Source organism: Morchella sextelata (assembly GCF_020137385.1).
Source record: "Morchella sextelata strain SCLS chromosome Unknown scls_25, whole genome shotgun sequence".
NCBI lineage: Eukaryota > Fungi > Ascomycota > Pezizomycetes > Pezizales > Morchellaceae > Morchella > Morchella sextelata.
The window spans coordinates 1,028,834-1,055,164 of record NW_025408640.1 but is presented as its reverse complement, the minus strand read 5'-3'; the positions used below and the strand labels follow the sequence as shown (position 1 = coordinate 1,055,164).

The 26,331-nt window shown below is 46.5% G+C and overlaps 6 protein-coding genes across 6 annotated transcripts; 5 read left to right on the top strand and 1 right to left on the bottom strand.

Annotated features, from left to right (window-relative positions):
• Positions 1-349: 349 nt before the first annotated feature.
• H6S33_008210 (uncharacterized protein) lies at positions 350-561 on the top strand (the record flags this gene model as incomplete). The annotated part of the gene is made up of 1 exon (XM_044839571.1): positions 350-561. A coding segment is annotated over one exon (212 nt), but the record flags the coding sequence as incomplete, so codon positions are not given.
• Positions 562-617: 56 nt separating this feature from the next.
• Positions 618-2,963, top strand: H6S33_008209 (uncharacterized protein; the record flags this gene model as incomplete). Its single annotated transcript, XM_044839570.1, has 2 exons — positions 618-1,029; positions 1,063-2,963. The coding sequence occupies 2 exons, from the start codon at positions 618-620 to the stop codon at positions 2,961-2,963; spliced, it is 2,313 nt and encodes a 770-aa protein (XP_044688400.1).
• Positions 2,964-5,580: 2,617 nt separating this feature from the next.
• Positions 5,581-7,448, bottom strand: H6S33_008208 (uncharacterized protein; the record flags this gene model as incomplete). The annotated part of the gene is made up of 3 exons (XM_044839569.1): positions 5,581-5,715; positions 5,783-6,198; positions 7,133-7,448. The coding sequence occupies 3 exons, from the start codon at positions 7,446-7,448 to the stop codon at positions 5,581-5,583; spliced, it is 867 nt and encodes a 288-aa protein (XP_044688399.1).
• Positions 7,449-10,690: 3,242 nt separating this feature from the next.
• On the top strand, positions 10,691-12,430 carry H6S33_008207 (uncharacterized protein; the record flags this gene model as incomplete). The annotated part of the gene is made up of 11 exons (XM_044839567.1): positions 10,691-10,700; positions 10,761-10,767; positions 10,830-10,949; positions 11,003-11,099; positions 11,155-11,287; positions 11,350-11,431; positions 11,490-11,669; positions 11,761-11,842; positions 11,898-11,958; positions 12,021-12,109; positions 12,170-12,430. The coding sequence occupies 11 exons, from the start codon at positions 10,691-10,693 to the stop codon at positions 12,428-12,430; spliced, it is 1,122 nt and encodes a 373-aa protein (XP_044688398.1).
• A 5,379-nt stretch (positions 12,431-17,809) lies between these two features.
• On the top strand, positions 17,810-18,682 carry H6S33_008206 (uncharacterized protein; the record flags this gene model as incomplete). The annotated part of the gene is made up of 1 exon (XM_044839566.1): positions 17,810-18,682. One exon carries the CDS (start codon positions 17,810-17,812, stop codon positions 18,680-18,682), a length of 873 nt encoding a protein of 290 aa, XP_044688397.1.
• Positions 18,683-19,203: 521 nt separating this feature from the next.
• Positions 19,204-23,609, top strand: H6S33_008205 (uncharacterized protein; the record flags this gene model as incomplete). The annotated part of the gene is made up of 3 exons (XM_044839565.1): positions 19,204-19,269; positions 19,691-19,717; positions 19,779-23,609. The coding sequence occupies 3 exons, from the start codon at positions 19,204-19,206 to the stop codon at positions 23,607-23,609; spliced, it is 3,924 nt and encodes a 1,307-aa protein (XP_044688396.1).
• Between the last annotated feature and the right edge of the window lie 2,722 nt (positions 23,610-26,331).

Here is a 26,331-nt window from a genome sequence, read left to right as displayed (position 1 = left end):
ACCGCCCCGTTTCCACTTCGTCAGTTCAGCCGCTCTTTGTCGCTTTGCTCGAAGGGACAAACTCCAAATCTTTAGTACAACTATTGAGGAAATAGATCAAACAATGGGCGAGGCCCCTAAGGAAGACTGGAGAACCCGAGTCCCAGCCCAGTATAAGAGGTTTCACGAAATGATGGACGAGAAATTCGCTAATGAGATGCCTCCTCGCCGCCCCTACGATCATAAGATACCGCTTAAGGAAGGGAAAGAGCCCCCTTTTTGGGCCACTTTATGGTATGTCCCGTGAGTAACTCATTGTGCTTAAACGATACATACAGAACAACCTCCAAAAAGGCTTTATTCAGGCCAGCTCTTCGCCTGCCGGTGCCCCTGTCCTATTTGTTACAAAGGCCGATGGAACACTCCGCCTCTGTGTCGAGTATCGTGGCCTCAATGAACTCACTGTCAAAAACCGCTACCCGCTGCCACTCATACGGGAGACTCTCGATCGCCTTTCCAAAGCCAAGTGGTACACCAAACTCGACCTTCGCCAAGGGTACAATCAGATCCGAATGGCTGAGGGTAAAGAATAGAAAACAGCCTTTCGAACACGTTACGGGCATTTCGAATATACGGTGATGCCCTTCGGCCTTACCAATGCATCAGCCAACTTTCAACATTTCATCAATGATTGCGTCCGCGACTACCTTGATATGTTCTGTACAGCCTACCTTGACGATATTCTTATTTACAGTGACACCTTCGAGGAACATCAAGTACACGTCGAAAAAGTCCTGGAAGCCCTACAAAGAAATGGAGTACTGTTGAAACCGGAGAAATGCAAATTTCATACACAAAGCACCACCTATCTCGGCCTTATTATCGAACCCAATGGTATTAGAATGGACCCAAGAAAAGTGGAGACAGTGAAGAATTGGACCGTCCCCAAAACAGTTAAGGATGTGCAAGCATTTCTAGGGTTTGCTAACTTTTACCGCCGATTTATACGCGGATTCTCGGAACTGGCTTCTCCCCTTACCAGACTGACATGTAAGGACATATCATTTGGATGAACACCCGAAGCCCAAATCGCCTTCAACGCCCTGAAAGAAGCCTTCACCACGGCTCCCATTCTTACTCATTTTAACCCCGAGAAAGAAATTACTGTGGAAACCGATGCATCTGACTATGTCTCTGCCGGTGTACTCTCCCAATACGATGACAATGGTACCCTTCGACCTGTCGCGTACTTCTCAAAAAAGCACTCCCCCGCTGAATGCAACGACGAGATTTACGACAAGGAACTACTGGCAATTATTCGGTCTTTTGAGGAGTGGCGACCGGAACTTGAAGGGGCTGCATACCCAATCGCCGTCATATCCGGTCATAAGAATCTCGAGTACTTTATGAGTACCAAACAACTCAACCGGAGACAAGCACGGTGGGCAGAATATCTGTCACGGTTTAATTTTGTTATTAAGTACCGACCAGGGAAACAAGGAGGGAAACCGAACGCGTTGACAAGAAGATCAGGAGATCTCCCTGGAGAGGGGGATGAAAGACAATTGCATCAGAGTCAAGTGGTATTAAAGAAGGAGAATCTTGATGCAAAGCTAAGTTTGTTGGCGGGTTCTTTCTCAAATGAGCCCGCTGAAAAGAACGCCTCACTGTATGGACTATTCGATGAAGGATATAGCGCTGACCCGTTTCCACAAAAGATACTGGATATGTGGAACAAAGGTGAACGACAATCAAAGGATATATCACTCGCCGAATGCACCGAGGTTGAAGGCCGATTGCTTTACCGAGGCAGTATATATGTCCCTGATTATGACCCTCTTAAGCTCCGAATCCTCCAACTTTACCATGAGGCTGCCTCTGCTGGACACCCGGGATGCGAAAAAATATTCGAACTCATCAGTCGAGATTACTACTGGCCCCTGATGCGGAATTATATTGCCCGCTACGTTCAGAACTGCCACACCGGTCAACGAAGCAAGCCCAATACCCATGGAAAACTCGGCGTACTTCGACCTCTACCGATTCCCGAACAACCATGGGAGGAGGTATCAATGGACTTCGTTACTGGCCTACCGGAGAGTGAAGGGCACGATGCAATTGTGGTAGTTGTTGACCGGTTAACAAAGATGCGACATCTCCTACCCTATAATACAACTGTCAACTCCGAAGACGTTGCTCAACAATACCTGCGAAACATATGGAAGCTCCACGGACTACCAACACACGTCACCTCCGACCGCGGTACGCAATTTACAGCCAAGTTTTGGAAGGCTCTTTGTAAACACCTCGACATCGAAGCAAGGATGTCTACCGCCTTCCACCCGGAGATCGACAGCCAAACCGAAAGGCTGAATACTGTAATGGAGCAATATCTACGTGGGTATGTCTCTTATCAACAGGACGATTGGGTAAAATGGCTTCCTATGGCAGAATTTTCCGTCAACAACCAGGTCTCCGCATCCACTAAAGCTACACCATTCTTCGTGAACTATGGATTCCATCCCCGATTCACAGTGACGATTAAATCGCTTGACAGGACCCTACCGAGCCTCAATGCTAAAGACTTCACCTCGAAGATGAACGAACTCCATGAGTATCTACGTTCCAATATCCGAACGTCGCAAGATCAACAAGAGCAGGCCGTCAACGCCAAAAGAACGCCGGCTCCACGGTACGATATCGGCGATATGGTGTTTGTTTCAGCAAAAAACGACCGAACCATGCGTAACTCCTGGAAGCTGGACTGGAAGAAACTGGGACCGTTCCCCGTTAAAGAAATTATATCGCCATATACGTATCGGGTCGACCTGCCTAGGAGTATGAAGATGCACCCCGTCTTCCATTTATCATTGCTAGACCCCGCTGCAAACGATCCTGTACTGGGGCAAATTCAACCACCATCCCCACCTATTATCGTCGAGCAGGAGGAGGAGTATGCAGTTGAGGAAATCTTGGACTCGTGAGAAACACGGAATGGTGGTCTGTAATACTTTGTTAAATGGACAGGCTATACCGACCCTACCTGGGAACCCGCCGGATACCACGATGATACCGCCACCGTTGATATCTTCCATACACGTTACCCCGAGAAACCTGGACCGTTGGAAGGCAAGATTAAGGTTAAGGCTAGCAGGAGCTCGCGCTTGAAGGGAGGGGCTACTTTCATGGATCGACTAGTGGATATACGGGGTTACGAAGGGTCGGATTAGTCAGAAAGGTTCTATTGGGTTCTACCGGGTTCTGTTGGTTGTTAATGTATGAGTCACTTTGGATTTGTCATCACTGGGATTTCCTTGGGTATATTAGGAGAGTTCGCCTTCGTTTCTTGTTCCTTTTTCTTTTCTTTCTTTCTTTACGCAACGTCTTCTGTACCTGCATTGTCTATTACTATACAATATTATTTCCCTCTTCTTTACTCAAGAAGAATACCGTTTGCTGCCCTCTTGTCCCGTTGACCCTTAACGACGCTAGAGTCCCTCAGAAAACCTTTTGCAAGTCCCCACACCGACCTCTACTACCCCTTCGTACCCTGCGGAAAACTCGCTACTCGCCCCCTTGAGACTTGGGTATCGGAAACACCTGCTGACACTTAGAGAAAAAGCAGGGTAGTGGTGGTATTGTTTCATGGACCGAGGAAAGGCTTCACCGGAACTTACTAAAGAGTTAGGAGCAGAGAATAGAGGCCTTCGGAGTATAAGTACTCAGGCTCATTCTCACCCTTCAGTCCTGTTCTCTCCAATCTTGATCAAAAAGACATATCACGTTCCTCTCAGGAGCGGGGCCCTTAAAGATTATTGAGTTCTAGCGATAGTATTTTTGAATAATCTGCAACCTAATTGTCTATCTTGCATGGCCGACTCTATTCTACCCTATTCTATTTCTCTTAGAAGATACCCGCGTTACAAATCTCACGTAATCCCTGTATTACATAATCCTTAGCACTAAGCCTAATCTGAAACCCTTCTTCCTACAATGAGTAATCCCTTATACATGAGTAATTGGCATATATAACCGATGTCGCGATGCCCTATTTCCACATTTTTTTTTTTTGTTCCATTGTTTCTATTGTTTCTGGGTACATGAATATTGTGTGTAGCCTAAGCTATGGCGTGAACAAAACCCCTCCTATCCCCCACCCGGTCTCTTGTTATAGTAAATATGGTCTGATACAAACCGCAAATCTTTTTACAAAGCAGATGACAAGAAACTTCCCCTGACTTCCCCAAAACGAAAAACACAACAAAAGAAAGGTAAAAGAGTAACCAAATGGCTAATATAGCTGTACCGTCCGATGGGTCCACGATCGAATACAGTGTAAGATCGAAAGGGAAACTCCTCCCCGTACGGCTGAGCCGGTGTCAAGAATTTAGCCGCTACCTGACCGGTAGAAGGAGATTAGCCCAACTTAGCTTAGGCTTGGTTCGGTTGTTGAGAGTGGGGAAACTGCCATATCTAGTGTTTTCGACAGTCTCGTAGGCTGCACTATCTTCATCTTTCTGGCGAAGATGCGTTACCCGAGGAGAGAAAAGAGGTGGAGTTCTTCGGTGAGGAGGAGGCTCCAGAAAGAGGAGGAGAGTTAAACCCAGAGAGGAAATGGCCAAGAGGGTACATTGTACCTGAGAAGGAGGCTATTCCCAGAGGGAAGAAGGAGGGAGAGGAAGGACTGGCGTTGACAATAAAGCTTAAGCAAAGTCTTTAGCGGAGGTGTGACTCCGCTCTTCGTCAAGTCTTGGTGGAGTTGAGGAAGGGTGTTGACGGAACAAGAAGGGATGGCCCTATTTCTACATACACTACATACATATATAGCACATCCTTTCCTGCCTCTCTACTTCACTTCTCGCTCAGCTGAGTATTCGACTACCGCCATAACTCGAAAAATTGGCTAGATCAAAATTACTTGTACGGGAAACTTCTGGTGCAGATCGATGCCATTCAACCAATCACTCAAGTGGTAATCCCTGGATGGAGATAGCCAATTTTTCGAGTTTTGGCGGTATTGATATATGCGCAAAGCCCCGCTTACTTCCAAAATCGCCTCGCAGAACTAGCGGCGGCTCAACAAAAAGATGTACCCCCTTGTCTGCCGCCACGTAGGAGCCGAAGTCCACACACCCAGTCACCAACCCCCGCAGCTCCGTCTAGCAGGTGCCCAAGATCGAGGTTGTGGGTCATGGAAATAACACCCCACGATGGGGGAGCTCAGGTTTGACGAAGGTCTCACCCAACCCAACCCACCTTCTGAATAGGCTTACTCAAACCCTGCCATATAACCCGAATTACCCATTGCAAGTATTGTTCTAGTATACTAACGAGTAACGTATTTCACCTAGCTACCGACCGTCACCTAGCAACCAACCGTCGCCTAGCAACGGGCAAATATGATGTCGCGATGATCATTGAACTCGCGCCGGCGACCCAGGAACGGTCGTCCGTACGCAACGAAGGATATTAGATATATTACTTGCACGCAACGAAGGATATAGATATATTATTTGCGCGATCTCAGCACTCTACTACTAGAACTAGGACACTTTCCGCTTTTGCCTATATAAGGAGATGTAGGTACAGGAATAAACTCTTCTATCTCTTCCCATTCGCTCTCTGAAGGTGAGGATTCCCTAGATACACACCCGGATGTAGAAGGTAGAGCTTTTTGTTTCGTAGATCTTTCTGAGGAATTGGATCCCTTGGCTTCCAACTTTGCCGCTGCTCTGGCTGTTCTTTGTTCAGACTTTAAGGTAGCGGCACTTTGTTTTTCTTCCCATTGGGTCCGGAGTCGTACTACCTCCTCTGTTGTGACTACCAACGCCTTTGAGAGTACTGCCTTACTCTTTACCTTTGATGAGTCCACCGCAGCCTTTTTTTTCTTGCGCAAGTACTCCAGTTCTTGCTTTAAGATAATCACTTCAGCGGCATTTTCAGCAGCTGCGAGGGAAAGTTTCTCCACCATAATTTTTGCAAGAACTCTATAAGGAGTGGCCGCTGCACCCATAAGAGCAAGAGTCCACTTTGTATGTGTAGCTATTGTCTTTCCATGGCGGGGGGTACGGGGTATAAGGAGTTCCGCTTTTTCTGCCGCATGGGTTTTTGCTTTTGTGAGGCTAGAACCCAGTACTTGACGCGGGTTGAGAGGGTAGATGCCCGTACTTTTGAAGGTGCTTGCAATGGTTTGTTGGCTATAGGTACGTCTTCTGGCTTCTATCAAGAGTCTATTAATATTCTAGTAAGTATGTATATTCAAAGGTTGAATTTTGCGATGCAGGGTTCGGATTAGAACATACGGGAAGAATGTTCCTTTGTGTATGCCCACATTACCATCCTGTGCCCAATCATCAATCACGTTACCATAATGTCTTTGTAGAGGACCAAATATTCCGACGTCCAAAGGTTGCAGCAGATGAGTATAGTGTGCCGGAAGGCAAAGGGGTATAATGTTGTGAGCGAGACAGTAGGAGAAAAACTGCCAGGTACAATGAGAGACATGTCCATCTAATAATAATAGCCGTGTTCTCCCGCCAGCCCTATGTACAAGTAAGTATATATTTTCAAGGAATGACTGACGTGACTCTGATTTCATACCTCTCAGCCGTATTTGGCTCAAAGTTTTTCATTATATACTCGAGCCCAATCTCGCTGTTCGTCCAGCCTTTTTTAGAATAACTAAAATAAGCTTTCTCTCCTGCCTTGATACTGTGCTTCTCCTTTATATATGACGGTCGGAGGAATTACGAATTGGCCTACAGATATCGTCTCGATCACCGTTATGAGTTCTCGCATTCCATCTTGCGTTTTGAAATTCCGCTTTTTGCCCCGTCGACAGATGACTTTAATACGAGATGAACGTCCCATCAAAAATCCCTTTTCATCCATATTATATGTGTCATCCGGCAAAACATTATGTGTTTGCGCTACCTGTCGTAGCTTATCTGATGTCAACGCTATCCTATTGAGGGGCTAGTCTGAAATTGGACGGGTGTCGCTTAACTCCTTACCTTAACAAAAAAATCCGCTGAAATCCGTGGGTTACTAGCATAAGACCTCTGCTTATCCAGTCTCGTACAAAACTTTGACGCCAGATCGGGATGTCGATTTAAAAACCTTGTAATCCAATTTTTCCCGAGTTTGGGCTTACGGATACCGTGACTGCGCAGGAAATCACAAGCCATATCCTTAACATATTGATGCTTAGGAGGGAATCCCCAATCATCCAATTTCAATATCCATTTCTTAATCGCATTTTCTTCGACTGGCGTGAGATTCTGCTGTTCCACATGTGCCTCCTGCCTATTCTTCGCACCCGCCAATCTATCCCTTAGCAAAGAGTATGCAATGCCATGCACCTCTGCAGCCTCTCGGATGTTCTTGATTGTGCCCGCATTCAGATCATTTTTGGCATCATCTACCCTCTTATTGAATTTGGCCTGCTGTTGAGCTCGACTTCGACCCATTTTGTACCGTGATTGATTGCAACTGGCGAGGCGAGTACACATGAAAAATCTTCACTACTATTTTGACATTATAGTTACACAGGTTGGTTACCCGGGGAAGGTCGGCTTCCCGGTGAAATACGTTACCGCTCAGCCAGGAACGAGCCTCTATTCCGGAAGCTAGTAACGTTTACAGCATCGACGGCCCTAATAACAGTTGAATAGTAGGTAGTATTCCGTGAGCAGATTAATGCTTAATGGTTCTCATATATATGCTGGTTTAAGACTGACACTGCAGAGACTGGAGGACACTTACTCATCGATGGAGTACTGGAGCAACCAGCAAATGTCAGCTGTATCTTCTCCTTGTCCTACTTTAGATGTGTGAGACCCGCAAGGTAGTTCTGTGATCCACTCGAAACTCGTTTATTAGTCACGGCATATTGATATGCACAGTACTACGAAGTTAGTAATACTGAGACCCAATTATGTTATCCTGACAACGTAGAGTTCTTAGCTGGACTACTAACGTTCTGGAATGAACCGCTGCTATAAAGCGAAGCCTTTCGACATGACCAGAAGGTTTCCGACTGATCACGTGAGCTATTGATTGAAGGACCGCGAACTTTCTATGAGTGAACTGAGTTCGTGGTTAACCTGGAACGGTAATATGATCATGAGTAATATTTATCACTCGATCCCTAGATGGTTCATTGGGCAAATACTCGCATTCGCCCAACCCAACCCAAGCTAATATAACCCTGTTGACTCAAGTGCAAGTACCCAACCTTCACCCGCTGCGGGGTCTCGGTGTGCGCACACAGTAGCGTATAAAACCGTTACTCGTTCGGATCGGGATGGGAACAGCTATCCAATTCATAATTCCAAGAACGCCCTGATACAATGAACAAGCACGTGCGCAGGAGAGACATTGCATATATAATTATAAAAGACTGTTGAACCTATAAAAATGGCAAAGCTTTAAGCATACATAGATTAGATCTCGTAGGAGGTTGGTGTTACGACTACTGATCACGAGATATGTGCTCGGTGGGCCGTAGCAACAGAAGACGAAACAAAGCAAAACAAGAAAAGGTCTAGTCTTGAGACATCGCAAAATATCCCAGTCATTGATTTGGCAGAGTGTATTGTCCTTACTCTACCAGCGTAAAAAACGCATCGCTTGATGCAGAATCTGTTGAGGCCTGATCTATAATATCGTCCGACTGGGGGTTTGCGATCTTATTTATGACTTTACTGACAACTTCACTGATGAGATTCAACCCAACATGATTAAACCTACAGATTTCCTGGCGTCCCCTACGACTTTTACTATCAACGATTTTCCTAACGAAAATGGGAGGGAAATTCATAGTTAAAGTCGTAGTTAAAGTCATCACCGGGTACGCTTTTTAGACCTGCTGCTAAGCGGTGTATTTTGTATCACTGGGGATTCTGAATTTCGTGATATTTCAACCACTAATATCAACAAAACAGGGCGCTTAACACGATATTATAGGAAATCAACTCATGGCTTAGGCGACGAGGCGAGGGTAGTGTGGTCCTTGAGCCCACCTGGCTCGAGCTTTAGGCTCGAGCTTTCGGCTCGAGCCTAGCGAGCCTTACCCTCCAGCGAGCCTGAGCCGGCTTGAACCGTTTTCTCTAAGGCTCGAGATTAGGCTCGAGCTTAATCAATTTGCTTGAACTACAAGTAGGCTCTAGAATCCATAAGAGAAGCAAAAAGGAGATTTATATCGACTTGAATGCTTAGTTAAACTATTAATTCCTTCTCACGATATTACTACATGAAATGAAGCCTATATGTAGCCCGCGCCTGCTCATTTATTACATTAGTTTCGAGGATAACCTTTTTTTTGTATCATTGACCAGCGGCTCGAGCCAGTTTATGAGCCTGCCACCAAAGCTCGAGCCTTGTGAGCCTCTGTCTCCCACGAGCCGAGCCAGCTCGAGCTTATACGTCGGCTCGAGTCGAGCCGGCTCATGGACCAGACTAGGTGAGGGGGTGACAAGCTTAAGAGCGCAGGTTCAATCCCGAAATCTTTTGTAATTTTAACCTGTTCACATTTACTGACCCATTTACTGATCCCTTTATGGATCCATTGACTTGTTCATATTCTAGTGGAATCCAATTCGAACTCTTGGGGAAATGAGACTGTGACTTATTATTGATGTATTATTGATGCATATGGGATGCGTTATTGATGAATTATGGTCGATGCATGATAGTTTTTGGTCATGATGCATTTACGGATACAATTACTGATGCAGTTCTTCCGGCACAGGGTGGTCCATGATGGCGAAGCACTTCGTGCCTCGCCTCGAAGCAAATTCCTCGAGTAACACGATGCGTACCTTCAACGAGGCCAATGTACCTCGATACATAGCATATTGCTCGACTCGAGTGGACTCGATATATACTCTTCAGACTGCCAGAACAGAGATACTCGTGTAAATAATATCCCGGGTGATCGAACCAGACAAGAACTATTGAGAACTCCCTGCCAAGACCTGCCTCAAGGAGCATTGAGACAGCTCGAGGAATAGGTGTATATGGCTCGAGGCAACCAGAAGCAGATCTCCCCAGAGACAGAGGCAACTCGATATACCCCATCTTCCTCGTCTCGAGGCGCTTCGTGGACCACACTGTTCAGGCACTAGAGTTAGCACTCCTAACTTTGTACTCTAGAAAGTGGATCTCCACTCGTAATAAATTATGTTGGTTGTGGGTTACACCGATGTTCTGATCCCAAGTTGTACTCGGGACCAGCAAGTTGCTATCCTACGATATCTATCTCGTAATGGTTTCAGTGGCCACATTGCTGAAGTTCAATGCCATGCGGAGTCGACCAATCTTTTCATTACCTTTCGTTTTCGTCGCTACTACCGTGTTTTAGATTGACTCCGCCAGACAGCGCCATGCATGAATAATGCTTCGGGTTTATCCCTTAGACGGATGATATGGTTAAGTTCACAGCTTGTCTCTTTGAGTTGATATTAGCCCTGTTTGGAAATTAACAATGAACTTGATTGGCTCTCTAGTGGCTATTGTTATTCGGAAAAGAAAAGAAGGTTACCCAACAAGGTGCGTGTACGGATCAAGCTGTGAATCTGACTGTGTCATCCGTCTAAATGATATATCTTGGACTTTTTCCAATTGAACAGAGGTTTCGAAAAGCTACTGGTAGTCTGCAGATCACCACATCCGATATCACTATGGCAGAATACGTCCCTATTTCGACGGAATGAAACTTGGTAATGCTAAAATCTCATCCTGGAATTGTAATCAATTTCACTAACCACTCACCCCTATAGGCCAAGGGTTTGCACACAATTGTTTCCCTGTGCAGATACTGCTCTCTAATACATGTGTGAGAACTGCAGCTACAACACATATGTCCAACAAACATGCGTAGAAGATGCGGTCACTATTACCCCTCAGGAACCTGGTGGCAGTGAAGGTGTAAAAAAGAGCTATGATGCGGTCCTGATTGAAGATTATAAGTAAGCCGATGACAATGATAATCTGGACGTGTGTTATTCTAACCTGGTTTTAGCCAGCTCACGAGATCTCTCCAGATATCTGGCTCTGCGGCTATCAGTGGCTGGGGAGCAAGTTTAGAGATAGACACCACCTTCCTGAATCGTACCGAGGTTTGTTACTGCCTGTTCCTTTTACCTGTGTATATTGCTGACCTTTCACGGCCAGTTTGAAACGAGCGATATCACCTATCAAGTGTTGGTTCAGGGAAAAAAGCAGACAGACGCATCTAGCAAGGTGGAATTTAACTGGTATGAGCCCAGCGATGCGCACGAAAAGTATGGGGACAGATATATAGCCGGTACGTACAAAGGACACCAAACCTACTATTTGATACGTGCTCATAATGAATTAAAATGTTAGACTTCATTACTGGAGGTACCTTTTTTGCTAGGATTTCAATCAAGGCCGGAAAGAAGCATAAGACTGAAGAGATCAAAGCATCGTAAGCAAATAATCCGCCACTTACCTAGGAAATGTATCATTACTGAGCTCGTCTGTAGAGCCAAACTTGCTTTCTCCTGCTTTAAGGTAGGAGCGTCAGTTACTACCGAAGTCGAGAGCGCCATGAAAACGATAAGTCAGCACAGCGGGACAAACATTACTATGCACAGTGAAGGAAGTAGGAAGCATATTAGGGGCACCCCGGAAAATCTTCTAGCACTAAAACGGAAAGCGGATGAGTTTTATGATCAGATGAGCCAGCAGAGTTATCGAAGATTATGTGTGCCTCTTCCCCCATCCCTACAGCGAGATATGCTAAGAAACCCCTAGTGCTCTGCTCGGCCAGTACGAGAAGTTACCAAACTTCAAGGATCAGTTCAAGCCGATGAACTACTCTTATGCAACGCAGAAGGCGGGTTCATTTCGAAACGAACTCATGGTATGAGGTCTGACCGGTGCAACCTTAGAGTTGGGAAATCTTCGATACATTCTCTAGATATGTATTTTTCGAGGACATGATAGAAAAAGGTAATTACTCGACCAGGAAAGATTCCTTGCGCCGTAAATGGTGCTGATGAATTCTCTTTCAGTCCCAATCAATAAGTTTGTAAACGGAGCCGAAACAAGGAGAGCCCTTCTCAATTCCCGGATAGATGAAATGGTTAAGATACAGGCCAAAGTAGTAGCCTTATCGACCAATTGAAGACTGCGGTAATAGGTACCTGACCAGGATTTCTAGGTTCTGAGTGTAAAGGCAGACCCCACCACCGTGAACGAGCCCGGGGAGTTTCAGGATGCGGATAGTTTCCGTCTACGAATTCTTGTATATATATTCCCCGTGCAATGTTTGAATTCTGCTACATATACTCGATTCTCTTTGAAAGTATTCGACTTTTCTGCTATGTTGGGCACAACACTCATCTCTTTTGGCCTTCTGTCGGGATTTGAGGAAACCGGCCCCATTCAATTTTCTACTTCTGGAGAACACGTATCCAATTGATTACCTGGCTTCATCACCGAGGAGCGTTATTTTTGGGCATTCTTTAACCGGGGCGGCGACCGAGATGGCGAGATTCTTGTTAAAGTGATTGCTCCACAAATAATGATCTCCTTACTATCATCACGTGTGGAGATGAGTAGGTCCGTTCTCTGATGGTCTCAATTGAACTCTACACAAAACACTGACATTTCTCTTCAATTAGCTCGGACCAGAATCAGGAACCGATCGGTAATGTGGAAGATCCGAATTTCAATGAGTCGAGGGAATATCTACCAGACGACTGGCGGGAGCGAAGCTTTCTTTTTTACAGTCATTCTGTGTCCTGATGAGTACGATAGCCAGTTCTTTTGGGTCCTTGCTAGCGATGATACCAGGCCGCTGCCTGTTCCTCAGTATGTAGAACACATAAGAATATATAAGAAAATATGCATACCTGTGCAATCAAAGCAAAAGCTACATTTAAAATAGGAGTACACCATCGTCTTCACCTCTTACGTGCGAGAACAAACCAAGGTATCTGATATAAGTCCTTTCGCGATCGGAGCACTTCCTAAATTATAAAGATGATGATTTGATATTCTCTGTGTTAGGCCGGAGTACTAATGATGGACACGACACAAGACATGACCGAATTACTGCAGCTATGTCTTAGTTGGGTTGTGGTTGTGAGGGTAAATTATTGCCATCGCCAGGCCTGAGGCGGTGAGCATGAGGTGGTCCTGTTCATATTCTCGCGCTCGTATCCCCATCGTTTCTGATATAAATGTTTACCTATGTAAGCAGGTAAGAAATTATCATAAAATCCTGATCATGGAATACTATAGTTGGTATGTTAAGAGCCTTACTCATGCGTTACTTGAGTCTTGATGATTCTTGGCCATGAAATTGCTCAGCTCTTAAGTTAGTTAATGCACGATGAATGTGCCCGGCGGGATACATCTGGATGAGACTTCGGATACCTATTTGTCTAATTAGGTCTCAAAGCCAAATCAAAGTCCTTCCACCTTTCTAGGTTCTTCTTGTCTCGAGATCACGATTCAAGACAAGTCTCAAGTTGTCAGCTTGTCTTGTGCCTATAATTAATAGGCCGAAGAAAACCATCCAATGGTTTAAGCCGGCTCTCTCCGGAAGTAACGCTCTGACAAACGAACTAATAGTTGGCCTCATTTGGACTCGCCTCTTAGTCCTTAACACCCTTTAGGTAATATCTTAATCATAATAAATATGCTGGCGGTATCTTTGGGAATATATTTTTTATAATGATGCGCATGAAACCCTAACCCTATGATCACATGTTCTAATAAAGAGATTTTGGATGACTTCAAGGGCTAATATCTGAAGCCACTGGAAGGCTCCAGTATTCACAAGTCGAGTCGAGTTGAGCAGCTGTTATCACGAGCCTGTTCGGGCTTTTCCTCTTGCTTGTCTCGAGCCGGCTCGTCGGCCGCGCAATATATAGCTGACCTTCAAGCGGTTAGTCGGTTGGGTCTATGCAAAGATCGTGGGGGTCATGTTCTTTTATTATCATATTGCTACATTTTTTCGATCGACCCTATTATCGTTATAGGCTCTGTCCCTTGCTTGATCCCTACGGTACCGGCCGGAGTACGAGTGACCAGTGAAGCGAAACCTCCGAGAATGTAAAAAGCTTTATGAAATAAAATAATGGGATCAAATGAGTATTGCAAAGAACAGTGGGATAGCCAGGGTACATATGGTGTCAAGTACAGCCCAAAGCTCGATTCTATCCCCAATATTTGCCCCCAAAACCTTGGAACTATGGCATCTCTAACAAAAATCCGGTTATAGCTGTTGATAGTGATTCAATCATCCGATACTTATTTCTTGAACAATTATATTGAGCTACAATACTTCGATTCTATGTGCGGCGGAGGATATAGTTGTCATGTATGACTCGCACGGTCCCATGGGCTACAACAAGAACGATTATCGATTGCTTTAAGCCAGTACGCGCGTACCACGTCAAAGTCCGATTGCAAGTCAGCATTATTCGACGCCTAAACGCGCGGTCGCGGGGGTTAAGAACTCGAGATGTGAATCTTGCGCATCGAGTATCAAGCGTAAGCGTCGGAACGGTTGCGGCTAGCCAAGTATAGCCCATAAATACTACACCTGCAAATCGCCACCAATCCAACCTTAATCTGCGATACGTGACACGAGCACACACCCGGCCGCCGCGAGCGCTAGAGATGAGGGCTACAATCAATGGATTATCAATCAGCTGGAAGTGAGGACCTGGTTGATTTCATGAATTAAACAAAAATAAAAAATAAAAAATACAAAATGGACCTGGTTATTAACACCGAGTGATCTTGTATGACGCGAGTGAGACAGTATGATTCTGTTGAGATGATGATTAATCAACCAGGGGCCGCTGCACCGTCCGGAGTACTGCGGCGCTGGTTGTGGAGACTTTGTAGTAGTTACATTCTGCTGAAGGCACATACCCAGGGAAATAATGCAATGAAAGATGTCGGTTGAGAGAAATGTTTTTACAGTACGCTTTCATATCTCTCACGATCAACACGGGAAAGAACAGGCCAAATCTAGTTACTGTGCCTCCACAAGATTCGGTTCCTGCTTACATATCCGTTCGTACCTTCTTCTAGACCCCTTGTATGGAAGAGTACAAAGCTGTCAGTGGCTTGTAGACGGTGTGTTGGGTTTAAATAGCCGTTAGTTTTCGGACCGACGAGCTCGAGAGGTGGGTTCATAGGTTGGATATCGTTGGGCGAGGTAGCTGTTGGTCGTGCAGTCATAGAATTAACCGCCAGTTTGTGTTGGGAAAGAGGTTGTGTTATATTAAAGTAATAGGAGATGGTATTTGTAAGACGGTGGGGTAAAAGGTAAAGATAGGAAAGTGGGTGCGCTGCGGGGTCGAGTGCTACTTCATGCAAAGCGGGGAGATGCAATCATCCGAGCTACTAGCAGAGGCTGTAGAATAGTACTGATAGTTCCCGAATGAATAAGTAAACAGTTCTTGTCCGGTGGAAAACCAATTTTGAACAGGTAGGTTCTATCGCGGGAAGTCTCTCTCTCGATAATTATATCCGTCCATTGGGCTATAACTAACGGAAAATTCGTCTGTTGTGGATACTTTCAAGCAGTCCTGCGCTGATGTAATACCGCACTCTACTGGCTAATATCACCCAGTTCTGCTAGATCAGGAGTTATGAGGGTACTCCAACAGCCGCCTAGCTAGCTCGCACCTAGTACCGCAGATGAAGCTGTGCAGGTACTAATTTCGTAATACTACCGCACAGGTCACTCACCCGCTTATCCCACATGCCCATACTACCAGTCATTTACTAGAAAATTAGGCGTACAGTTACCTGATCTTTCCCGGAACTCCTTTAAATACTACATGCTAAGCTTAAGCAAAAGAGAGAATATCACGGAGGGGAGTAGAAAGGGAACGAAGGAAATGAGTGCCATGCGCATGAAGAAAGAAAATAATTAGTAAAGAAGAAGCCTGCTAGACCATGGCTACATGACAAGATATATATAGCGCATCATTTTCTGCCTCTTTACCTTCCTTCTACCTCAGCTATCCGGGTATCGATTCGCAAGGCCCAGTTCCTTTTAAAAATTAAAACAGAGCCACGCACCCCCACTAAGTCAACAAAAAGACCCATTCGCCCCTATCCGCCGCTTCACAGGAACCGAAGTCCACACCCCAATCACCGCGCACTACTACCGTGTGGTCGACGTCATGAGTTGGCTCGAGTCCCAAACTCGACCACCAAGCCCCAGCAGCCACGAGTAGACACCCCCACAAGTAGAGCTGGCTCGAGCTTTTTCCACTGCGCAGCTGCTCGACTCGAATACCGCCAAAATCAGAAAATTTGGCTAACTCCGTCTAGGGATTATAACTCGAGTTTCCCGTACAAGTAGTTTTGGTCTCGGGAGAGCTGGCCAAAGTTTCCAGTTATGACCGTAGCTCGAGATCTTTGGGTGCTATTGGAATCATACTAAAGATTCGGGGAGCATTCTTGCGGTAGCAAACCCTAACCCTGATAAGGAGGTATGGAACGACTTCACGGGCTAATACCTCTCCCACTCCCACTGCTGTTACCTACAGAGCTACCACCACCACCGCGATCCACAACAACCCCGTAAAATACATATCTGTCAATTAAATGGTATACTCGGTGCATAGGGAACGTTCGAACTCGCTCGACAAGGAACGAGAGTACTGAGCTACACTTCACCAAAGGGTCCAGCAAAATCGAAACGGGGTATACTTGGCTCCGGAACAGTGTGGAACCATATCAATGAAAGCTCAGTTGTGTCACCGGCACAGTTCTGGGCAGGGCATATATATATTACCGTGGGCTGCGGTCGTGGTTTGATTCAAGTTTCTGTCGCTGTATGGAGTCCTACTTACAGTAGTTCAATCACCCAAAGCAAACTGCCTACCAGGCAGGCATCTTCAATTAGATGCACCCGTATACACGACCCACCATCCCCCATACCCGTTAGACATCTGTCCGCCCACGACACTCAAAACCCGCCAACTAATCATCACCTACACCACATCTGCTACCACAGCCGCAACAACCGCAGCCTTAATCGCATGTAGGTACCCCCCTAGCCCCTGAAGAATTCACAGGCCTAATCCCAGAACTAGCTTCCAGCGGCGCGGTTCTCATGAGAGCAAGGCGTTGTGGCATTCCTGAACGGTGCTTCCTAGCATAAAACTCCAAGCAGCCCGTAATCACATTGTCTGTATTACCGGACTTCCGAACAGATTTGGTAGCCTTTCATAACGTCACAAAGTTACGGTTATCCAATCCGACAGTAGCGAATCACACAGAATCCACAAACCCTAACCCATATGCAAAGGTGCATGACATAGGAGGCTTGGCTATGTTGCAGCCTTGCAGGGTAGGAGACCCGCAATTTGAGATCTAGACTATGAGTTATCTTTTGCAAGACCGCCGAGCTCTCGACTTTCAAGCCTTGCGTATCCGCCAGTATATAACCGATAGGACAGTAAAACACAAGTATCGCCTGGTAGGCCGAGACCTGCCCAGAATCTGGTGCTCTATAGTCTTGGCAACTTTGGGCCAGAAAATTACTGTTTGTGGGAGTTTCTTGTTGAAATCTCAACTGTATCATCGCCCCATATGGCAAGGCAATCGCCGGGTTTGTGCAATATGCAGAGCACCAGATTCTGAGCAAGTTTCGGCCACCAAGCGATGTTATTGGGGGGTCGATCTTGAGTTTCATTGGTTGTATGATAGTCTTTCCCCATGGCCTTTGTTCAATTATCCTACCTAACCGGCCACCCCCGCCATCACCATCTCTCAGACCATATTCTAGTCCTAACTTACAAAACTCAACCACTATTCCATAATGACGTCGAGTGCCCCCCCACTTCCAAACATCCAGTCACCCGAATCACTTCGCCTTGGCTGCTTCATCCTCGACATCAAAGATATCCACCAAGACACCCACGAACCTTTCATAGACCGACCGACCGCTGGTGAGATCAGCATCAACATCCACGGAAGCTTTCACGAGACACAAATGTTGTCGAAAGGCTCCAAGTTCCGCGTTTTCCTATCAGACATCCTCTCACTCTCCAACGAAAAGCGGGGCAGCGGCGTTGCGAACCTAGTCGCTCCTCAGCTCACTATCCATAAACTCCGGAACAACAGTTCCTGGTTCGAGGAGGCGTGCGGTAATTCAGAAACACTCGAGTGGTTCCTCAAGGCATTCAAAAACCGATACGATGTTTATCTGCTTGTTGGGTTCTTCATTCTCACGGACGCAAGGCTTTCCACGATCAGGACGTCCTCGACACTCGGGGCTGCCGGTGCTGAAGCATCAGCTCTACCGACTGCGGTTGCGGCTCTGGGTGATTCTATGGCCCTGGTTGGGGGGGTAAGAAATACCAGGGACGTTAGTTACGGCCGGATTAGTGTCTTGGATGTCCCGGGTGATCAGATCTTTGGTATGTGGTACCGTAAAGTGAAATTCAATTGGTTCTTTAGCCGGGAGCCTAGTATCTCCCTTGGTAATAAGACCCGGTGGAAACCACTCTACGAGGTAAGGGGTAGCCCTGAAGTAGGTGAGGGTAATGAGGTAGATGGCGATGATGAGGAGGAGCCGGACATGCTGTGTGTAAGTCTCGAGGGTGATAGCGACTGGGAGGAGAAGGAAGAGGAAGAGGAGGGGGGGGAGGAGAAGGATGCCAGCAGGAATATACAGGAGAGGGTATTGTAAAGAGGTTTAGGAACCTGCTGGATTGGATTAGGTCAATAACATGGCAGCGGAATTCCGGAAGGAGGAAAGGACTGATGATACTTTAATTTGGATGGATTCCCAAGTTTCTGAGCAACGTATACAGTAGCAATACATGTAGTTCTCTTACAGCTTGTAGTCAGAATAATGTAAAAGTATGGGAGGAGCCCTATTGGCTTAAACAGCTATACAAACCCCTGTTTCTACAAAAATTCTACCTCTCGCTGTAGTAATACTATCATTTTTCAAGCCATCGCCAGCTCCGGCTCCCTATATATATATAGCCATGCTAGTAACAATAAGCAGTGGAGCCAATTTCCCAATGTTGCGATGGGCAGCAATAATTCAGGCGACACAGTCCAACAGGACTCCATACACTGTATTCACTCCCGCCGCGGGTTCAAGACACTGAATTAGGAACAGAACGATGCTTCATAAAAAACCCTAACCCTACTTCTCGCGATCGACGGACTACATACATGTATGCAGCTAGGCAACAGTCTATGCAACAACAAGGTCCTCGTGATTGCCATATCGCGCCAGTCATGCTCGTACTTCTGCCGGTGCATGTGAGTGTGCTAGCTCCTCACGTGGCTACCTCTTGGCAGGATAGAAGAGGATAATATTATGACATACGGGTTCTTGCCTTGGAGAAGACACCGCGGCGGACAGGATTCTTCCTAATTCACCCTGATTAAATTGTCACTCCCATTCTTTACTACTTTGTATACCTACACACTGTCTAGTTTCTCGATTAGAAAGGCAGGTTCTTGATATACGTTTCCCTGGCCGAACAGATTAGTTTGTCTCCTGCGCAGACCAAGCAGGGGTTCCGCCGAGATTACTGCACATTGATACTTGTTAGCCAGCAAGGGTTTTCTGGTTTCTGCCCACGGCGAGAAATCTTCTTCACAAAGAAAATTGAGGTCTAACTGTCCATCTTCGCATCAAGCAAGACCAGCACCCAGCAAAGCTTGCGAGTAGCTGTAGTTATTGACCTATTTCAACTCTGAGGAGGTATGGGGCCTAAATCTCTGTACCATCAACAGATGTTAAGAGCTAACATGTTCCGCAACAGATGGGAGAGCCGGCGGGTAACAGCCAAGTGCTTCCGACGGGTGAATCCGGAGATGCTATTATGGCGGTATTGCAGATCCTTGGGAAAGTTGGTACTTTCTATAATCAGTTCTTGGCCACAGGTAGTATCGACACTATCGACAAGGCCATCTCAGGGCTTGAACCTCTCTTATTGCACATGAAGCAATTGAGGTCAGACCTGGTAAACCCCCCCAACAGGATAGAGCCAGATACTGATTCTAGTGAGCGGGGACTAACGCCAACCCCACCCCATGATGATGCTACGGATCGGGAATCGCACAACTTGAATCTCATGAAAATCAGATATGATTACTTTGTGGAGGATGTTGATGCTCGCATTACCCTAGCTGAGGAGACGGTAGCAACTACGCCGAAAGGCCACCCTGATCGACCGGTAGCGCTGAACGAGCTGGGCAACTCTTTGTGCTATCGGTACGATCAATCTGGGGAGGTGGAGGACCTCAAGATGGCCATTATGCACCTCGAAGAAGCAGTGGAGACAGTTCCGATGAAACACCCCGATCGGCCAGCCATGCTGAACAACTTAGGCAATTCTGCTATGAGCCTATTCGAGCGGTTTGGATCTTTGGAAGACCTTGACAGGGCCATTGAACGAAGGCAGGAAGCAGTCGAGGGAACTCCCGTCGGTCATCCCGATCGACCAGTCATACTTAGTAACCTGAGCATCTCGTTTAACGCACGGTACGAGCGCTTGGGGTTCTTGGAAGACCTTGAGAGTGCCATCACGATCAGCGAAGAAGCAGTTGCAGCAGTTCCGGAAAGCTATCCCCGTCGAGGAACTATACTGACCACCTTGGCTAGCCATCTTTGCGATAGGCACAAGCGATTGGGGAGGTTAGACGACCTTCAAAAGGCCATTGAAAGCAGTGAGCAAGCAGTTGCGATAACACCAGCAGGACATCCCGAGCTCTCAAGCCGATTGAACAACCTTGGAAATCAACTTGCGTATAGGTATCAGCGGATGGGAACATTGGAAGACCTTGAGAACGCTATTGCGCGAAGTGAGCAGGCGGTGGAGGCAACATCACTGTCTCATCCAGAACTCGCAAGTCGGTTGAATAACTTGGGCTACCGCCTCAGGGATAGGTTCGAGCGTTTGGGGCATCTAGAGGACCTCGAAAAGGCCATTAGGTGCAGCGAGCAAGCGGTAGAGAAAACGCCATTTGATAAGCCTAGTCGAGCGGCTCTGTTGAGCGGCCTTGCGACCTGCCACAGCTTGAGATATCATCGGTTGGGGGCTTTAGCGGACCTTGAAATGGCAATCAAACTCGAGGCGGAAGTTATTGAGTTAACACCAAAAGCACATACGGACTGGCCTCTTAGGCTCATGAACCTGGCCCACCACTTGGAGGATAGGTTCTGGCCGTTGGGGAATTTGAACGATCTTGATAAGGCCATTGAACTAACTGTAAAGGCAGCGAGCGCAACTCACCCAGGCGACCCTTCTCGGGTAGTCATGTTTGGTAACCTAGGCAGTTATTTCCACAGCAGGTATCGTCAATTGGGGGAATCGGAGGACCTGAAACTGGCCATTCAGTGGGGTGAGCTGGCAGTTGGGGGAACACCAGAGAACCACCCGGGTCGGGCAGACTGGCTGAGCAACTTGGGCAACTGCATGAGTGACATGTACGAGCGGTCCGGGGTGTTTAGGGACATTCAGAGGGCCATCGAATTGTGTAGAAACGCTCTTGAGGGCACACCAAAGGATCACCCAAGGAGAGCAAGTATCTTAAGCAACTTAAGTCAACATCTTACCACCAGGTATCGTCGGATGAGGTCACTGGGAGACATCAACAGGGCTGTTGAATATAGCAAACAGGCACATGAAGCAACACCGGCCAATCACCCACTGTATGCCACAATAAAGTACAACTTTGCCGATGCACTGGGGAATAGGTTCAGCGGGACAGGGAAATCGCTGGATCTCCACAGGGCTATAAAACTGCTTGAAGAGGCAGTAGAAGCACTTTCCCCGGAGCACTTCCATCACAGTACCATGCTGCAACGGCTTGGCCACCTTTTAGCTTTAGGAGGGCCCTCTACCGTCGAAGAGCTTCGTTACGCCCTTGATATAAATCTCAGATCTTGGAATTGCAAACTCTTGGAGCCAGGTCTACGAGTCAACGCAGCCAGCTCTGCTGCCAGAATCTATTACAGCTTAGGAAAATGGAAAGAGTCATCTGCGCTCTACGATGATGCGGTCAGATTACTTCCACAAATCAGCCAACGGCGACTGGCACGAGATGATCAGCAGTATCGCCTGCTTGGCTTTAGTACACTCTCGACAGCCGCTACAGCTATAGCTCTACAGGCTGGATCAGAACCGTCTCATTGTCTTGAGTTACTTGAACTTAGCCGGGGAATCACAGCAGGTCTTTCAATTGACTACAGGAGTGGCTTTTCAGAGCTCCAGAAGCAATATCCGGATATTCACAAAAGGTTCAACATCCTCCGTAATAATATAGACTCCCCCATGGATTACTCAAGATCCGATCGGATCAACGCCTTCGTTAACAACAATGAGAGTATTGGCTGGGGTCCCAGCCGACAAAGAGAGAAAGATATTGAAGAGTTTGAGGCGTTGGTAACTTCTATTCGAAAGCTGGCTGGTTTTGGAAGATTCCTTCAGCCACCCCTTGCGGAAGACTTGATGAAGCTCGCCGATGAGGGCCCAATTATTATCCTCAACTGCACCGGTCTACGAAGCGACGCCATCCTTGTTACACCTTCCGCTACCAAGGTCCTACAACTCCCGGGGCTTCAATTCGAAGAGGCAGGCAGGCGAATGAAGCAATTCAGTCGGAAATTTACTAGAGGCAGGATCAGTACATACCCGTCAAGGAACGCTGGGTTGGAGGAGCTACTTCTGTGGCTGTGGGATGTCGCCGTAGGGCCCATTTTTGAGGAGTTACAACTTGTTCCCATCGAGGGTGATTCTATCAGCCTGCCTCGAGTGTGGTGGATTGGTGTGAGCACACTGAGTATGTGGCCTTTCCACGCAGCCGGGGACCATTCTCCAGGTTCCACACGGAATACTCTTTGCCGTGCCATCTCTTCATATACTCCAACGCTTAAAGCCCTATCCTACGCACGGGAGAAGCAATTCAGCCTGCCAAGTAGTGATTCTAGGCCTAGGCTTCTACTAATTGCCATGCCGGAAACACCCGAGCATAATCCATTGAGCACTGCGTATGAGGAGGTTACGGCAATCAATACCCTGGCAAAGGAAGTGGCTACCACAGAGGTCTTGGACATGCCGAGCGCTGCTAAAGTTCTTGAGCGACTCACCCATTGCGATGCCGTCCATTTCACCTGCCACGGTGTATCAAACAGCAGGAATCCGTTGGAGAGCCACCTAGTTCTCTGCAAAGACCGCGGCCTAGAGCCCAACTCAGGGACAGTCGACAAATTAACTGTTGGGGCCGTCTCGAGCATAACCGTCAAGACTGCACAGATAGCCTTTCTCCCAGCTTGCTCCACGGCCAGGAATGATGCACATTTGCTGGCCGACGAATCCGTACATATCTCTAGTGCTTTCCAGCTTTCCGGCTTTTCCCATGTGCTTGCAACACTATGGGAAACGGTCGATCATGCCCCTCTACAGGTTTCCTGTGATTTCTATCAGTCCTTATTTAACGGCGGGCATACTAGCAGCGGGGGCTTCCTGACAAGCAGTGACGGCGGACACCGGAAGGTCAGCGTGGCCTTCCATAAAGCTATTAAAAAGCTTCGAGATGAGAACTGGAGGCAGCCGCTACTATGGGCGTGTTTTATCCATACCGGGGCTTGATGTTGAAGACATTTGGGCGTCTTGCGACCGGGGCCTTTGTAAGGATATTTTTTTATATTTAATGATATTTTGGGGGTGCTCACACATTTATGGTGGGCTCTATTTATGCTATCTCAGTATCTTTTGTAGTAGCGTGGTCCTTTCTTTTTATTCGTTATTAGGTCTTGGATCTTTGGCTTGCGCTTCGTACCACTTTCTGCTTTTGTACGATGAGCGCAATGTTTAAACCCACCAATCAGTATGGGCTAGGATTTCGGATGGGTAAAGCCGTGTTTCATTGTTTTTGACTACTGATTTGTGGATTGGTATTTGCTTAAATTTTGCTTTGTTAGCTACTGTTTCCCGGATATTCTTTATTTCATTCCTATAGTATTCGCTTCCGCATTACATCCTAACTCGCTTTATTTTTAGGACGTATAGTACATGAGGAAGATACGGAGGCTTATCCGAGACAATCCACCATGCAAATGAAAATATAAAAATGATTTAGAGAAGAGAAGGCTGCGATGGGGGGCGACGAGTTGATTACCGCCGAGTGAAGACACTGTGTATATGAGCTATCGTTTTCGTTCCGGACGATTTAGTTCTTTCTCTACCTTATTTCCATTGAGATCAGCGAATCCAACGGTACACCAGTGGAACGGTATAAACTGGTTTAAGCCTTGACAGTGAGATGGTCGGTGCAGTTGGGCCTTTTTTGCTTGATGGTTCAACTGGGACAGAGTTCTACACCGTTGACGCACGGAATTTACCGGATGCCATATTGGACAATCACCATGGATCACTCGAAATGATCAACCTCTCTCTGGAGCGGCAACACATACTGTGGAGAGCTCTCCTAAGGTCCACTACCTCGTTTAAGGGTCCACACTCTCGATCGGATGATTTAAACAAGTCTTGGCATTAGGGTGGGGGCAATCCATGGATCCAGTGGTCCGGAGATCTTCATAAAACATATAAAGTACATTTGTAAGATCAGCAGTATAACCCGCACAGAAACCGGTCTTATACAGTTGGTGCGGTTGAGGCTTTCAACCTCACGATAACGGTGAAGTTGGTACGGTTCTTCGTCAAATCTGAAGCGGTTTGTCCCATTGGATTCACTGATTAAGACCTCATGCCTGTTCCACCAGTTCCAGCTCTGTCTCAATCGAGTGACACTCTGCTTCTTCAAATAAGACTAGATTATATTTCATTCGTCCCTCTAAACACTTGCCCGCATCCAATATTACCAGCAGGTGTGATGTACTCCCGCCACGGCTATGAGCTACGTTCTTCTCATTCTTCCCTCTCAGGGGATCTAGCTCGATCGAGCATAAAGAGGGTTCCATAACTAGAAATATAATATGTGATACCCTATTGGCTCTATTTTTGAAATAATGTGTAGCCTTAGACTATTAATTGGTACATGAGGTATCGTGACGTGTCAGCCTGCTGATACTCAACCTCGGCAGGCAGCTGGTCATCTCCTGGACGTCCTCTACTAGAGTAAGTCTCCACAGGAGGTGAATAAGTAAACCGTGTCAATAAATGATCCTCTATATAGCTTTTTTGTCCAATGTAAGCTACGAAGTTCAAGCCTTGAACATACCTCTATGGTACAAAAACGGTGTTTTTAATTTAAACAGCGAGGTTGAGCTGCTTTAAGGTAAACAACAGACATGCAGTAGAACAACTGTGGAGGCATTGTGAATGAACTTCAGAGAGTTTAGTATAAACCGTATGCTGTTTGTTTGAGGTTTATTTCAACCCTCAGAGAGTTTCACATCAACTATATGAGGTTTATAATAAACTCTGTACCGTTAACTTAAACCTTTTGAGAGTTTGAGGTTAGCTGTGCCCTGTTTAACCTAAAATCTACACCGTTTGTTTGAGGTTTATTTCAACCGCTGAGAGGTTTAACATTAGCAAAGATACCGTTTACCTTAAACATACTCCATTATATATTCTGTAAAAAAGCTTGATCTCGACAGTGGTGCCAGCATCACCGCCAGGGTATGCACCCCACCACCCCCAACCCGCCGCCAGTACCAGTGAGGCAGCCTATGAAGCGGTTTGAACCGGCGATCTTCCGAAATGAAGTCTAACACCGTTCCCACTAAGCTGCCAAATATTTGATGAAACCTTACTATATTCGCCTGATTAGTACCTGCTTACCTGTCTCCGCGCCTGACTGCCTACCTGCCTACCTCCGCGCGCTGCCTACCTGCTAGCTCTGCGCTTACATGCTATTTCGATGTCGATTTGGTGCACCGTCAGGTGATGCAGGTAGGAGGTAGGTGTCGAGAGGTGGGTAGGCATCGAGGTAGATGTCAAGGTCGGTATTCAGGTATAAAGTAGGGCTCGTACTATACTATATAGGTTAACATAAACTAATTCAACATAAAAGGGGCCAAAGTAGATATATGTAAATTATCCAAGATAGGAGTTTAAAGTCGGGTATGTTTAATATATTTAAAGGATAGGTTTAATATAAATTCAACCTTTAGAGGTTTAATACCAAAGATGCCAACTTAGATATGTTTAAGTTAGCCCATGTCAGGTTTATTATAATCTGAACAATACACGGTTCAAGTTAAACAAGCAAGTAGGATCCGGGTTTATGTTAAATAACTCTAAAAAACCTCTAAGTTTAAATTTTTTGCGAGGTTTATCTTACCCCCTTTTTGACTAAGTACAGCAAGTACCGGGTTTCGATTAAACACTCCCACGCAAGTTTTGT